We start from the raw sequence: 14,822 nt of genomic DNA on the forward strand, positions 1-14,822 counted from the left end.
ATGTTTGAAACACATTTGAAAGCAATGAAAATCCTTCCGTACTCACATGAGGATAAACAGCAAGTACAAGAACAAGAAAGGCCACTCCAAAGGCGAGGAGCGCTCCCAAGAGCGAGACAACGAGGGAATGTTGAAGTCGTCCCGTGTAACGAGACCGTAGATCGGCCAGGTCGACCGTCATTGTCTGAGGCATATTTTCCTTGGTACACGTGTCCTCCCAACTCTGTCAACAGAGAAGAATAATAGATTATTCAGATAATCACATAAAGGATATCAAGCGTACGTTTGCACACGTCAAATTTCAAGTGAGTTAAAAAAAGAAAAAAAAAACTGCCGGCCTCGGTGGCTCAGTCGGTAGCGTGTCCACCTGCTGATCCCAAGATCGCGAGTTCGAACCCGGCCGAGGACAGTGGCAACTTGGTGGACGGGTCCAAATTGCTGAGACATGTCGTCTTCCGCGAGGGGCGTTAAATGTGCTGTGCCGTGTCTCGAGATTTCGGCGCCCTCAGGTGGGCAAAATTAATCAACAGACCCGACCACTGTGGCATGATCACAGTTGTCTCGCGACGTAAAGCGCCGAATTATTATTTAGAAGAAAACGCTTCATCGTTGGCGAAGCAGAGACTACTATTCCTCACCAAAGACAACCTGAAAACCAAAACTATTAAGAATAGGCATATTAGGTTTCAGTGTCTTCGAACACAGGCAAGAACACCCCACACATTGCGGCCCGGCTTATATGGCCCTGACACACTGGCAGGCACGGACTCCTTTAGAGTATGCATGGGTCCATTACAACTTTGAAGGAGTTTGCGCCGTATAGACACACTGCACTGTCGATCCCCTTTAGCTGTTTCTATCAGCGCACGCCGCCAGAAATATCGCGCTAGCTGTTCAGGCAAGAAATGACAGTGCAATACATATTTTTTTCGAGCCGTAAATTTTAAATTGCTAAATATGTGCGCATTTTATTCAAATAGTTCAGAGTCTGTATCTGATAGCGAAGTTCATAATTAGCAGTAAAGGTCTGTAGGAAAGGCAGTGGACACTGATAACCTTCGTGCGAACATATTGAATTAAAAATCGTTCATATTAGGCGTGATGAGGCTCTAATAAGATTACGAAACGGTTCATAAAAAATTAAACCAATATGTTTTAGCCTCGCATGTTCGTCAGATGCAAATCATCGGCTGGTCCTGCATTCGAGGCTATACTCCTTTTCAGCCGCAAAGGAGAGGTTTATCTCCGCTTCTGAAAAGGACCGGTACCTAAAAGTTGATTTTCTGTTGTCGTATGTCCGTGAACACAAACGCCGATCGGACACGTATACTCTTGACATACGTCTTAGGGAGTCTCAGGGTGTTAAACATATTTTTAAAGTGCGACAAATACAAACACGGGGAAACGGGTCCCGAGTGTCATGAGCCATGACCTAACGCCGGTAGTCATCGTCAGGATAACCCGAGACGACGACGAAGTTAGTTATAAGCTGTTACAGCTATAGTTGTTATGTGCAGTTACATGCTGGTGATGTGATAAAGAAAAAAAATGGGGATGTGAGTTTCGACGAAGTCGAACTGGCTACCATGTCTGCCAGTGATTGCACTGGTTTAGGTGTAAACCTTTTGAAGTACGGTTGTATTCCTGGGTCGACTTCACAGGGAACGATCCCCCCTGCAATAGTCGTCACGTTTCCCGCCTGAGGTTTCTGGTTAGCGTCGGACGTGTTCGTATAGCCAGGAGCGTAACACCGTGTTCCACGCAACATGGTCACGTCAGAACTCACGCTGGTAAGAGAAAGTCGGCGTATTATTTACCGAGGACTTTTCACTTAGTATATTGCAGACATGTGCCCGTTACCGAAAAAAAGGAACTAAATACCGTTACCCGTTACTTCAGAAAAAAGTAACTAAATACGTTACTCGTTACCAACATACAAAAGTAACGAGTTCTCGTTACTCACAGGTAACGAGTTACTTTTACGTTACCGCAGCATAGTTAAAGGAGCCAACAAACACGCCGTCACTTGCCTTCAACTCTTTATTAATGAGGAATTGCACTTCAGGAGAAGCTGATACTCGAAATTTGTCGTCCGTCATTCGTGTTCCGTGTCTCTCGGCCCGTTACCATGAATCTATATCAGTTTGCCTGAACCTTCTCCCTTGTTTCCGAAGTGGGGGTGATCGGAGATTACGAAAACACAAGAAAAAACACTGGTTTTCGTGCCACAGATCACCAACGGTTCCCCAAAACAGACGAGGGGCTGCGTCATAATTTAGAGCGCTCAGGAGCTTAGCAAATATAAGAAAAGTCGAAACGCGTTTTTTGTAGCCATAGCACAACTGGTGGCCATTCTTGGGAAGGCCTGATGGTCGGAGATTACGGAAACAAGAGAAAGGACAACAACACACAGTGAGGGACTGCAATAATATTTTGAGTCACACGTCACGCAGGTCAAATCTGCAGGCATTGCACCACACGAAATGCCGAAATGTGCTCCCTGTGCTCAAGAAAAGGAACGAGTAACGTCAGTAACGAGTTACCAATTTTTGTAACTGATTCCGTTACTATTACAATTTTTTAAAAAGTAACTGAATCGTTACTTCGTTACCAAAAAAAGTAACCGTTACCAGGTAACGAGTTACTTGTAACGAGTTAGGCACAACTCTGGCAGACATGTGCCCGTTACCGAAAAAAAGGAACTAAATACCGTTACCCGTTACTTCAGAAAAAAGTAACTAAATACGTTACTCGTTACCAACATACAAAAGTAACGAGTTCTCGTTACTCACAGGTAACGAGTTACTTTTACGTTACCGCAGCATAGTTAAAGGAGCCAACAAACACGCCGTCACTTGCCTTCAACTCTTTATTAATGAGGAATTGCACTTCAGGAGAAGCTGATACTCGAAATTTGTCGTCCGTCATTCGTGTTCCGTGTCTCTCGGCCCGTTACCATGAATCTATATCAGTTTGCCTGAACCTTCTCCCTTGTTTCCGAAGTGGGGGTGATCGGAGATTACGAAAACACAAGAAAAAACACTGGTTTTCGTGCCACAGATCACCAACGGTTCCCCAAAACAGACGAGGGGCTGCGTCATAATTTAGAGCGCTCAGGAGCTTAGCAAATATAAGAAAAGTCGAAACGCGTTTTTTGTAGCCATAGCACAACTGGTGGCCATTCTTGGGAAGGCCTGATGGTCGGAGATTACGGAAACAAGAGAAAGGACAACAACACACAGTGAGGGACTGCAATAATATTTTGAGTCACACGTCACGCAGGTCAAATCTGCAGGCATTGCACCACACGAAATGCCGAAATGTGCTCCCTGTGCTCAAGAAAAGGAACGAGTAACGTCAGTAACGAGTTACCAATTTTTGTAACTGATTCCGTTACTATTACAATTTTTTAAAAAGTAACTGAATCGTTACTTCGTTACCAAAAAAAGTAACCGTTACCAGGTAACGAGTTACTTGTAACGAGTTAGGCACAACTCTGCCTGTATGCAACTGTCTTGAGTTGCCACAGAGGGCAGGTCTTGTCGGTCATCATGTACAGTTTTCCACGGTTCGCGCACTTTCTTCTTCATTTATGCAGTTACGCATTTCGTGATCCCCTGCACACGTTACGCGCGCTTGAACGCGATGACACCTAGCGCCAACGTAGCTGAACCGACCGTATTTAAAGCACCGGGTGAGGCTGATGCGAAAAGGAGTTATGTACTGAGAAATGCGCTACCACAATATGCACATTCTGGGGCAGCAGGGGTCCATGGGCTTTCACCCACTCAGCAGCTTTTCCAAGTCTGAGGACACTGACAATCGGGAGCGTATGCGGTGCTGCGATGGTGCGGTCACTCACGGCTGTATCGGACACGGGGGCCGCGTTAAAGGTGGTGTCCGCGAAGAATCCGGAATTCTAAAATTAATGTGATATCCAGTTGAAGATGTCTTCCAAGAAGAAAACCCAAAAAAGTATCGCAAAATTCATTCGTGTTTTTCATAAAACATCACAAACATCGAAATGGAAACCAACTGCTAGTTTCTGGTTGTAACGGCCCTTCCCTCCTTCGCCTCTTCCGGTGACGTAATTGGCAATGCCGGTGAGATTCCCAATCGCTCGCCTGACGGCGTCCCCAGGCTGGTTAGAATTCGATATCACCGAAACATGAACGCAGATGTTTCTAGCGATTGTTCGGTAGCAGATTGCGAGTCGGAAGACCACATTTTGTGACGGACAGCCTGCCTTCATAACCCATTCCAGTGACGTCGGTCCACAGATGTTGCTTGAATTCAGCCCGGAGTTCGCAGCCGGCTATAAAATCCGATTAAATTCCGGTTACACGTATTTCAGGCCCCCGCTATTCCGATCGCACCTTCAGTCCAACTGCGTTTTTTGTCCGGACACCACCTTTAAGTAGCAGCTCCGGAGCGCATGGAACTCGCTTCTTTACTAAACTGGGCACCTCCTTTTGCGGAGTGTAGCGCTCCTTCCCACGAGTCGGAGTGCTCCTCGCGCTCTCCACCCTCCTCTCCTGTTGGACCCACCTGCACCTTAATTAATCTTTTTAAAGGGACCATCGCATCCGGGAACGTATGTATGAAAGCGATATGCTAATGTTTGTCACCGCTTCACAGTCAACTTGGCCAAGTTTCTCTTCCAAAAACAGCTTACATATTAAATGTAAAAAAAATAAATTAAAAAAAACGAGTTTTAAGGAGCTCCCTATGACATAAGGCAGCCACACGAATGAGAGCGCAGCGCAGGCGATTGTTTCCGAAGTCGTCTGCTTGGCGTTCGCATTGCAATATACCAGACTTGTGCCTAACTGGTTACAAGTAACTCGTTACTTGGTAACGGTTACTTTTTTTGGTAACGAAGTAACGATTCAGTTACTTTTTCAAAAATTGTAATAGTAACGGAAACAGTTACAAAAATTGGTAACGCGTTACTGACGTTACTCGTTCCTTTTCTTCAGCGCAATGGAGCACATTTCGGCACTCTATGTGGCGCAATGCGTGACCCACGACCACATGTGACTCGAAGTATTACTGCAGACCCTCGCTGGATGTGTTGTTATTTCTCTTGTTTCAGTAATCTCTGACCATCACTCCTTTCCAAGATTGGGCACCAATTATGCTATGGCTACAAAAAACACGTTTAGTCTTTTAGGCTTTTCTTGTCTTTTCTAAGCTTCTGGGCGCCCTAAATTATGACGCAGCTAAACGTCTGGTTTTGGGAACCGTTGGTGATCAGTGGCACGAAAACAGGTATCTTTTCTTGTGTTTTTGTAATCTCCGATCACCCCCACTTCGGAAAGAAGGGAGAAAGTCTAGGCAAGGGGCAAGGGGCCGAGGGACAATTGCAATTCGAGAGTGCAATTCCTCATTAATAAAGAGCTGAAGGCAAGTGACGGCATGTTTGATGGCTCCTTTAACTATGCGGCGGTAACGTAAAAGTAACTCGTTACCTGTGAGTAACGAGAACTAGTTACTTTTGTATGTCGGTAACGAGTAACGTATTTAGTTACTTTTTTCTGAAGTAACGGGTAACGGTATTTAGTTCTTTTTTTTTTTTTTGGTAACGGGCACAAGTCTGCTTCTATGCTAACGCACTAACTGGCAAGTGCTTGCCGGGTACATGACCACTGGACGTCTGGTACAAAAAACTCAGGCAAGATGCACGAGTTCCAACCTACTACACACAGAAAACTAACCGTTCTTCGAGAGTTCTTCATATTGCAAGCACTTTTCTCTGAAGTTTTCTTATCTTCGAGAACGAAAGAATGGCTAAGGATCTCCTGCGGCGCCCTGCTTTTGAAGAACGTTTTAAAGGTGAAAATACGGACAAGCCGAAATTCTTGTTCGAACGGTTATCTTTCAGTGTGTACTACCAACAACAACACGTACACATCTACACCCAAAGGGACCCAAATCCCATGCAAGCAGAGGCTAATCACAAGAGGCTTTAAGGCTTTAAAAATGACAAGCAAAGGCTTTATAACAAACTCCGAATGAATGGCAGAACGTATGTTTTTGATTCTGAACACAGCCGCGTCACGGAAGCATCTACATAGCTAGGCCAGACAAGCTTATGTACCCAACGGCGAGATAAATTAAACATAGCAATTGTAAACTGCCGTAGTATTAAAAATAAAACTGGAATTTTCGGCTTTTCTGGCTACCACTGCACCAGACATCGTTTTCGGCACTGAGTCATGGCTGGATGATACGTTCACTAGTTCCATGGTCTTTCCTAACGGTTACAGTATATTTCGAAGAGACAGACACAGTCATGGCGGGGGGTCTTTCTTCTTACTTATGAAACTGTGTCAGTCTCACCGATTCATTTACCAGATTTTTCTGCGGAAATGATATGGTGTCGAATCGAACTACCATTGGTCGTACTGCTGCACTACGTTGTTGTTATAACCCCCCATCTGATGGTTGCCTGCTCTTCCCTGCACTTCTAGAGGCATTATCGACAATTAAGGATGATTTCATTTTAATATGTGGAGATTTTAATATACCTGAGGCACAATGGAGAGACAGGAAATTGTTCCGGCATAACTCTTGTAATTCCCTATTACTCTGATGTCACATTATGACTTGTATCACTTTGTCTCTTTTCCAACAAGAATTGCTGGTAACCCTAAGTTCATCCTAGATCTCTTATTTTGTAATCATATTAGTAGTATTGAAAACGTTGTGCCCTATCCTGGCATTAGTGACCACGATATTGTATTAGCTGATTTTTCCTAATTTTTTGTTGCATTGTGCAGAAATCAGCCAGACGTAAAGTGTATCAGTATGATAATGGTGATTATGTCAGTATATTAACCAAGCAATGACTACTTTTCTTCCTGAATTTCCGGAACTCATACGTACGTTGAACTGATGCTGTGGCGGGTTTTTAGAGATAAGCTTCTTCTTTTTGTAAACAAGTTTTTCCTCTCTAGAGTTCTTTCTGGTAAGCGTCGTATTGATAAACCATGGGTTAACCCCGAGATAAGGAGATTAATTAATCGAAATAAGAGGGTACTGTTGAAATACAGAAGAAAACCAACATAGGAGCTGATCGTCAGGCTTAATGACGTGACGCGGGAGGTGAAGAACAGGTTGTACCAGTCTAAGATGCTTTACTATAGCTCTGTGGGTACTGTTGTTAAGAAGAACCCAAAATAATTTTGGAAATTCATCAGATGTACAAAGACGGATCATGTTGGCATACCCTGTTTGTTGAATAATGGAACATCGATTAATTAAGATCAGAACAGAGCTAACTTTTTTAATCAGTACTTTAGTTCAGCCTGTTCTAATGACTCTATACTGCCAGTCAAACACTGTGCTTTGTAATTACATAGCAGTGCCCATGGATCCTCTACGTCATGACTTTAATGGAATAGTTAAACTTGTCAGTGAGCTTGATGAACGGAAAGACCAAGGTCCCGATGGCGTTACCGACCGTTGTATTAAAAAGGTGCCCTATTGTTCCCCATTTTCTTTACATTATATATGATGCCTCCCTTTCCTGTAATGAACTGCCACGTGACTGGCTAAATGCTAATGTCGTTCCTGCTTACAAGAGTGGTGACGGATGTTTTAATTATCGCCATATTTCTTTAACTCCTGTGTGTGTGTGAAAATTCTGCAACATATAATATACAGCAACCTAATGGATCACTTCTCTCATAATGAATTCTTTACACCAGCCCAGCATGGCGTTCGACCACACATGTCCACTGTAACCCAGCTTGTTGATTTTCATTTTGATTGGTCGTCTTCGTTTGACAACGGTGGGCATACAGATGCAGTATTTTTTTACTTTAAGAAACCCTTTGACCTTGTTCCCCATTCACTGCTTTTGTATAAACTCTCCACGTTGAGAATCTCTTATAAATGTACTGTCATGGCTTAAATCTTACCTGGATAAGCGCGAGCAATATGTTGTAATTAACGGTTTTAAACCTCAGGTATGTGTCATGGAATCAAGTGCCCGCAGGGATCGGTCCTTGGACCACTTTTGTTCCTCGTTTATATTAATGATATCATTGACGGTATCACATCAAAGATTAGGCTTTTTGCTGATGTGATGACTGCTTACTTTACAGAGAAATTCGGAGACATAATGATATGGTTGCTCTATACAATTTGATATTGATATGATTTTTAAGTGGCCCGTCGAGTGGAAGTTACCCCTGAACCTGAGCAAATGCAAGTTTATGTCATTTCCAAGGAGCATGAACTCTATACACTGACGACTTATACGATAGGCAGTGTAGTACTGCAGAACGTTGATGAATATAAGTAGCTGGGAGTTATTTTCTCCAAGAATCTTAAATGGAATAGTCAGGTTCGTTTCATAACCAACAAAAACAGCCGCCTGCCTCAGAATGCTAACTAGAAATTTAAAAAATGCTCTTCAAACTACTAAAGAGAGCCTTTACTTCACTTTTGTGCGCCCCATACTGGAATATGCTTGTATTATATGGGCTTCTGTTGGATGCATAAGTCAATTAGAAAATGTACTAAATAACGCTGCGGGGTTTGTTTGCACTCGTTAAGGGAGAGAAAGTGTTTACAAGCATGAAGGCCATGTTGGGTTGGGACTTATTGTCAGGAGGTAGGAAGAACTTCAGATTAAAATTTTTCTATTCTTTGTATCACGGTATGACTTGCCTGAACCCTTCTCGTTACCTCACTCAACCTAATTATGTGTCACTAAGAGTTGATCATTCTAAAAATGTCCGTGAATATGCTTGTCGTACGGATGCTTTTAAAACTTGATACTTTCCAAGAACGATATCCGATTGGAATGGACTATCTAGTGATACTGTTCATGCAAACTGTGTTGATACGTTTTACTCATTGTTACTCTCTTGTCGTCATTAATTTGTAGTATCATTGTTGTGACGTGTTTGTATAACATTAGTTAATATTGTCATGTTCCTTTTCTCATCCCCCCTACATGTAATGCCTTCCTTGCGAATGTAGGTATCCGAACAAATAAATAAATAAATAATGCGCCGGACGGCCACCAGAAGGGACCTTACGGACTCCTGTGGTAATGACGATAATTAACTTCGTTTTCGCAGCGCTTCTGCACGTCCCCAATGCAATGCTTGATTCCCAAAGGTATCCAATATCTCCTAGCGATCTTGGCTACTCTACGGCACACTCTGGACTCTCTTCACGGTGTAGTGGCACCTGCACCTGTAACTGCGGCATGCTTTTCAGTTCAGTCCTTCCTTCCGTCCTTCCTCCTCCCTCCCAGCCGCGCCAAATGTCACTGTTAGCAATATAGGACACCAGAAAATACTACAGTGGAATTGTGCTGGGGTGCGCCCAAAGCCATAAGAGCTTAAACTTCGCCTACAAACGTCCCATTACAGTATCCTCGAGCTTCAGGAAGCCGACATTCCCGGCACGTGGATTCGCCAAGTATATTCCCCCCTTTAAACACGGCAGTACCGTCATATTTGTTCTCCAGAGCCTCCCACACCAGCAACTACCATCCGAGTACCACTCCAACCAAGTCATAGAATGTGTGGCAATGCAGGTTCTGCTTGAGCGCCACACGATCACTGTAGCCCCCCCTGTCTACATCAGACCACACGCAGCTGAACGGCACGTCGCTTCTTCACACATAACGAGGATACGGCAAGCTTTTCTCTTATCAGACCCCTGATGATATGTGGCGACCACAATGACCACCACCCTCTCTATAGCGCAAAGGTTACGGATAGGTGCGGCTACATTCTAAAAAATAAAACTCCTTTTTAGGTGTAATTGGGGTGTATCAGTTGCTACTCCCCTATATTACACCCCCAAGGAAAATAATACACCATGTTTTGGGTGTGAAATTGGTGTAATTGGTATACAGGGTGTCCCAGAAAACGTGTCATTGAATTATAATAAAAAAAACTACACCACCTAGAGTCATGCGGTCAATGACATTTGTTCTTACTGGGTTTTTGCCACCTCCTCATGTGAATGTCGTGTAACGTAAGTTTAATTATGTAAATTTTTGCGAGCTTAAGTCGGAAATTTGCCAAGTAAAGGTCACTTTTTTACCCCACCAATGTGAAGAGCGTGTCTAATTTACTGAAATTAATGATAATTGACAGGGATATCCAGGAGCTATCCCATCGGAAAAAATAGCCGAACATCATGCTCTACGGAGGTCGCACAGAATAGCGCACGATGAATTTTTCAGCGCAATCTTTGTCAGTCCGACGAAAGGAGGTTGGAAACCCAGCCCTCCCCGACATCGCAGAAAGAGATAAAACAGGCACGGCTTATCACGTTCGACTTTCGCTGGGATAATGCTTTCCCTCTCCCAGTTTTACGAACTGTTACTTTTTCTACTATCACTCTGTGGGCTGGCTTCGGAACCTCCTTTCGTGGCACTGAGAGGAGAGCGATTGCGCTCAAAAAGTCATCGCGCGCTATGGTCCCGTGCTCCGAAAAGCATGATATTCGGCTATTTTTTCCGATGGGATAGCTCGTGAATATCACTGTGAATTATCATGAATTTGAGTGAATTCGGCACGCTCTTCATATTGGTGGGGTAAAAAAGTGACATTTACTTGGCAAATTTTCGAGTTCAGTTCGCAAATATTTACATAATTAAACTTGGAGTACATGACATTCACATTAGGAGGTAGCAAAAACCTAATAAGAACAAATGCCCTTGACCGCATGATTCTAGGTGGCGTAGTTTTTTTATTATAATTCAATGACACGTTTTCTGGGACACCCTGTATGTCCCCTTCTGCAGGGTGTATTTTTGAGAATTTGTGTGAAAAAGGTGTAGTGGCCATCAAGGCAGGGGCGGATCCAGGGGGGGGCCTGGGGGCCCGGGCCCCCCCCGAGACATACCTCTACCCCCCATTCCGGCAGATTTTCCTGCCGCACGGCGAATTTTCCTGCTACATAGTGACCCCCTCCCCCCGTCTTCTCTCTTTTTTTCAGTGGGCCCCCCCCCCCCCCCCGAGGATCTTCCCTGGATCCGCCCCTGCATCAAGGTAGGTTCTAATGCTTCGCTACGACAGGTCTGGCAACAGTGTGCTGTTTACTCGGGGTTCTGCAGCTGTTGGAGTTAGTTGTGGTAGATTTCGTGTTGTTTGGGACAGGTCGTTTGTTGAACTACAGGTCATTTCACCATACGAGTTTAGTATGACACTGCAAGGATTACGGTTCCGGGTCTCGAACGGAGGCAAGCAACAGCTGCGTTGTGCCAATCGGCCCATGTGCCGATGTATCTTGTCCGAGCGGCTCGCTGCGTCGTGCTGTTTCGTAACTGTTGTCGGTGTATTTTGTCTTGTATTGTTGATTGAGGTGCCTTTGAAGGGGGTATTTTCAGGGTATGTTTGAACTTTAAGTGGAACGTACGGATTAGATCAGAGAACAGTGCGCGTCGCGTTGTAACGGCCACATGTGACCGTTAGGCAAAATCAAGAGGTACGTAACAAACGAGGCTTGTGCAATTTATGGCAGAAACAAAAGCGCCTGGCAAGATTCAGCGAAGTGTCGGTAGCGGGACTCGAACCCACACCTCTCCAGTCAGATTTCCAGTCAGATGTGCTTAATGAATGGCTTTGCGTGTCTTCTGAACAAGGCCCTGGCAAGTTAGGGGTGCGATGTCGGCATGGTGTAAAGTACACCTGACGGGAAATCAGTGAAGTATGGGTTCGAGTCCCGTTACCGGAACTTCGCTGACTCTTTGCCAATTGCCTTATACTTTCTATATTGACGTGCTTGCGTGTTGACGAGGCCTGTGTTTGTGTAGTTTTAATTCTTCTCTAGCCTCACCCCTCTGCGTTTCTATCGTGTAGTTTGTGGTTCGCGCTAATTTTGATGAAAACATTTCGCAGTTCAGATTCACTTTCTTCATTACACAGGCAGGGCTTCTCTTGGCCTCATTGTAATACCTTCATCTTATTCGTCGCTCTGCTGGTGGACACTATTATCTTCTTTTGTATTGTGCGATGACTGTGCAATCTTATTGCAGTGCGTGCAGTGTATTATAGGTCACCCAAATAAATACCGTGCCTGTTATGTTGACTGTTGCGTTGCTGTTTAGATCGGCATAACACCCTTACTGAAGGGTGTTGTCTTGCCTGGGGGTGTAGACATACACCAAAAAGGGAGTCAGTTAGGGTACCGCTGGATTACACCAAAAGAGGTGTTTAGAGTACACCCTATCTGAGGGGTGTAGTCATGCCAGAGGCTGTATATATACACCAAAAAGGAAGTCAGTTAGGATATCGTCGAATTACACCCAAAAAGGAGTTATATTTTTTAGAGTGTAGGACATCCGTCTATCTTGCAGACTCGTACCTAGTAGTGGCCAACATCACTGAATCCACGCCCATCGAAGACACCCACACTCAAGTCACGCAACGCTTCCCCGCAACGTCATGCAACACTTTCCCTGTGTCCCGGCGCTCTGGTCATGGGCGTACCGAGAGGGGGGCAAGGGGGGCCGTGCCCCCCCTTGGAGCTCCAAGGTCGCTTGTGAAAAAGTGCGCTCTTTAGTCATAGGTCGTCATCATTATTCTCAGATGTCATAATAGGAACCTCTAAACACCCGCACAGTCCGCAACGTCCACCTCCAGAAAAAGAGGTGGTAGTGGGAGGGGGGGGGGTTGCACGCTTGCCCCCCCCCCCCCCTGGAAGCACTTTGCCCCCCTTGGAAAAAATCCTGGGAAGGCCCATGGCTCTGGTCTACCCTCTTCGACACCACCCGGAAGCAACCACTGACTTATCGGGATCACGCTGGCATGCAAGATACAACAGTCCAAAAGACCATGCACAGTTATGAACTGGCACAAGTATGGAGCTGGATTTATGGAAGTATGGATACCGGACGACGAGAGAATGTTTGCGGTAACATCTGTGACCATCAACATCTCTGTCCTAAGGTGGACCTCTATATGTGCGCCTGTGCGCAGGTCGCCAAAGAGCACAGCGCGTCATGCGACGACGCCCTTCTACAGACAGCAGCTCAAAGCATTGACGGGCGTACTTGCCAACCTGACGAACTCAAAATTCGGGAGACACTACCGGGTGGGGCTGCGACGCATTATCGTTGCTTCCGTCAACCGCAATTGCGAAGATGCGTTGTCTCAGGCAACATTGCATTTTGCGCGGCCGCAGTCATTTTACCGATGATGGCAGTGGTCTTCGTCCGTCCACACCAGTGGCGCTTTGCTTCGTCACATTTTGGGAGCATCTTCCGGAACAGCGGTCACACGCGGGCGCTTACGCTCCTCGGCTCAACCAGAAAACCCGTGGAAAGGCACTTAGCACGTATGAAGAACACGTGCAGGTATTTCTTCTGTTTGGAGAGCGCCATCAGAGGATACGGAACCATCGTAGGAGACTGGACTGACGATAGGGCGATATAGCACGTCTTTTGGAGAAACACGGGCACAATGAAACACGCGACCTGCCGCGACCTCCAGCCATGCATGGATGGCCATGCCGGTTTGTCAAAGCCCAAGGTCCCAATTTCCGGGAGATTGGAGGGCGCGTCCGTACAAACCGTGTCTTCCCAATCTGCCGAATCTCAGTTGGCCGAATCCTTTGAAAGCCGGTCAAGCCACTAAGTCCTTTGACCTTGAAAGTTGGGTCCCCAACCGGCCGAATGACCCCGAACCTGCTTTCCCAGTTCGCCGAGAAGGCTGATATCTTTCATGGGATAATCCCCTTTTCTTTGTTCCTTAGTGAGCAGTGCTTCATTTTGGTAAAATGTTAAAGCTCTAAAGACCTGCTGCGTTCCCCCACCATTCACATTACTGCGTTTCGGCGCTCCGTTCATCAATGATGAGCGACAGGGCGCTGGGAATATTTAACAAGGCTACACATATTAATTTATACCAGCTGCATCGTAGTTCATGTGCTTATTCCGCTTTGGGAGAAGCCACTAAGATGACACTCTTGTGTGAGGTTTGGGTTATTGCGGGGCCAGTGCGAACTAAATAAGGGCAGCAAAGGAAACATGTGCTGTGATTTCTGAAACGTCATTATGTGTATATTTATTCAAGATGGACAGCATACGCAATAGCATCAATGTATTGATGAACGGTTCGCAGACCGTCTGTCAGTTGCGCCTTCAGGACGTTTATCCTGCTGTTGAGGACCCTGTACCTCCTCCTCGGAGGTGGAACCACATGACCTGCCTGCAACATGAGCTGCTCCCGTTCATTCACTTGTTGATCTTTCTGGATCAGTTCCACAAGCTTGTAGATGTTCCCGTGACGGATATGGGAAGCGCTGTTCAGCCGATAATGCCATCCTTCCACGTCATTGATTGTTCTTCTGCTGCCGTTGTCGAAGTGGTTCCAAATGGCTCTGAAACATTAAAAAAATATCAGCACCATCTTAAGTAGGGGTCAGTTAACATGTAGCTAGTATTACCTTGTGAACATTGCGCCCTCGTCTACCCAGGTGTCAACCATATAGTCGTGGAAGGCTTGGGCTTGTGGCAGTTCAGGTGACTGTTCCTGTATCCACATGTAGACTTCATCGACGAATGGCAACGGAATGAAGGGTAGTGCCGCACACCTTCTTATCCACTCTCGGGCTTGTGCACTTTCCTTGTACGAGGCCACCAAGCCCAGACTTTGCACCTTTCTCCAGATACATTGAGAGTAGTGGAAGAAACATCCTTTTACTTCTGCCCGCGGAAACACGTCGTTCACTGCTCGAATAGCCGCCGCTTCGTAGTCACACACGACTCGCTCCGGGTTAAATTCGTAGCCATAGACGCCAGCCGCGTGCTTAATATGCCAAAAAAGCCTCCTGTACGATAACCG

At 45.5% G+C, this 14,822-nt stretch overlaps 1 protein-coding gene across 3 annotated transcripts in view; it reads right to left on the reverse strand.

Moving 5' to 3' along the window:
• The window catches only part of LOC135377889 (adenylate cyclase type 2-like), a 305,742-nt gene that overhangs the window by 131,606 nt on the left and 159,314 nt on the right, over positions 1 to 14,822 (reverse strand). For all 3 annotated transcript variants that reach the window (XM_064610622.1, XM_064610624.1, XM_064610621.1), the window contains exon 2: positions 47 to 223. In XM_064610622.1, the coding sequence (XP_064466692.1) occupies positions 47 to 223 (177 nt within the window). The remainder of the gene's footprint in view (positions 1 to 46; positions 224 to 14,822) is intronic.

The sequence above is a fragment of the Ornithodoros turicata genome, chromosome 1, assembly GCF_037126465.1.
Source record: "Ornithodoros turicata isolate Travis chromosome 1, ASM3712646v1, whole genome shotgun sequence".
In the NCBI taxonomy this organism is placed as follows: Eukaryota; Metazoa; Arthropoda; class Arachnida; order Ixodida; family Argasidae; genus Ornithodoros; species Ornithodoros turicata.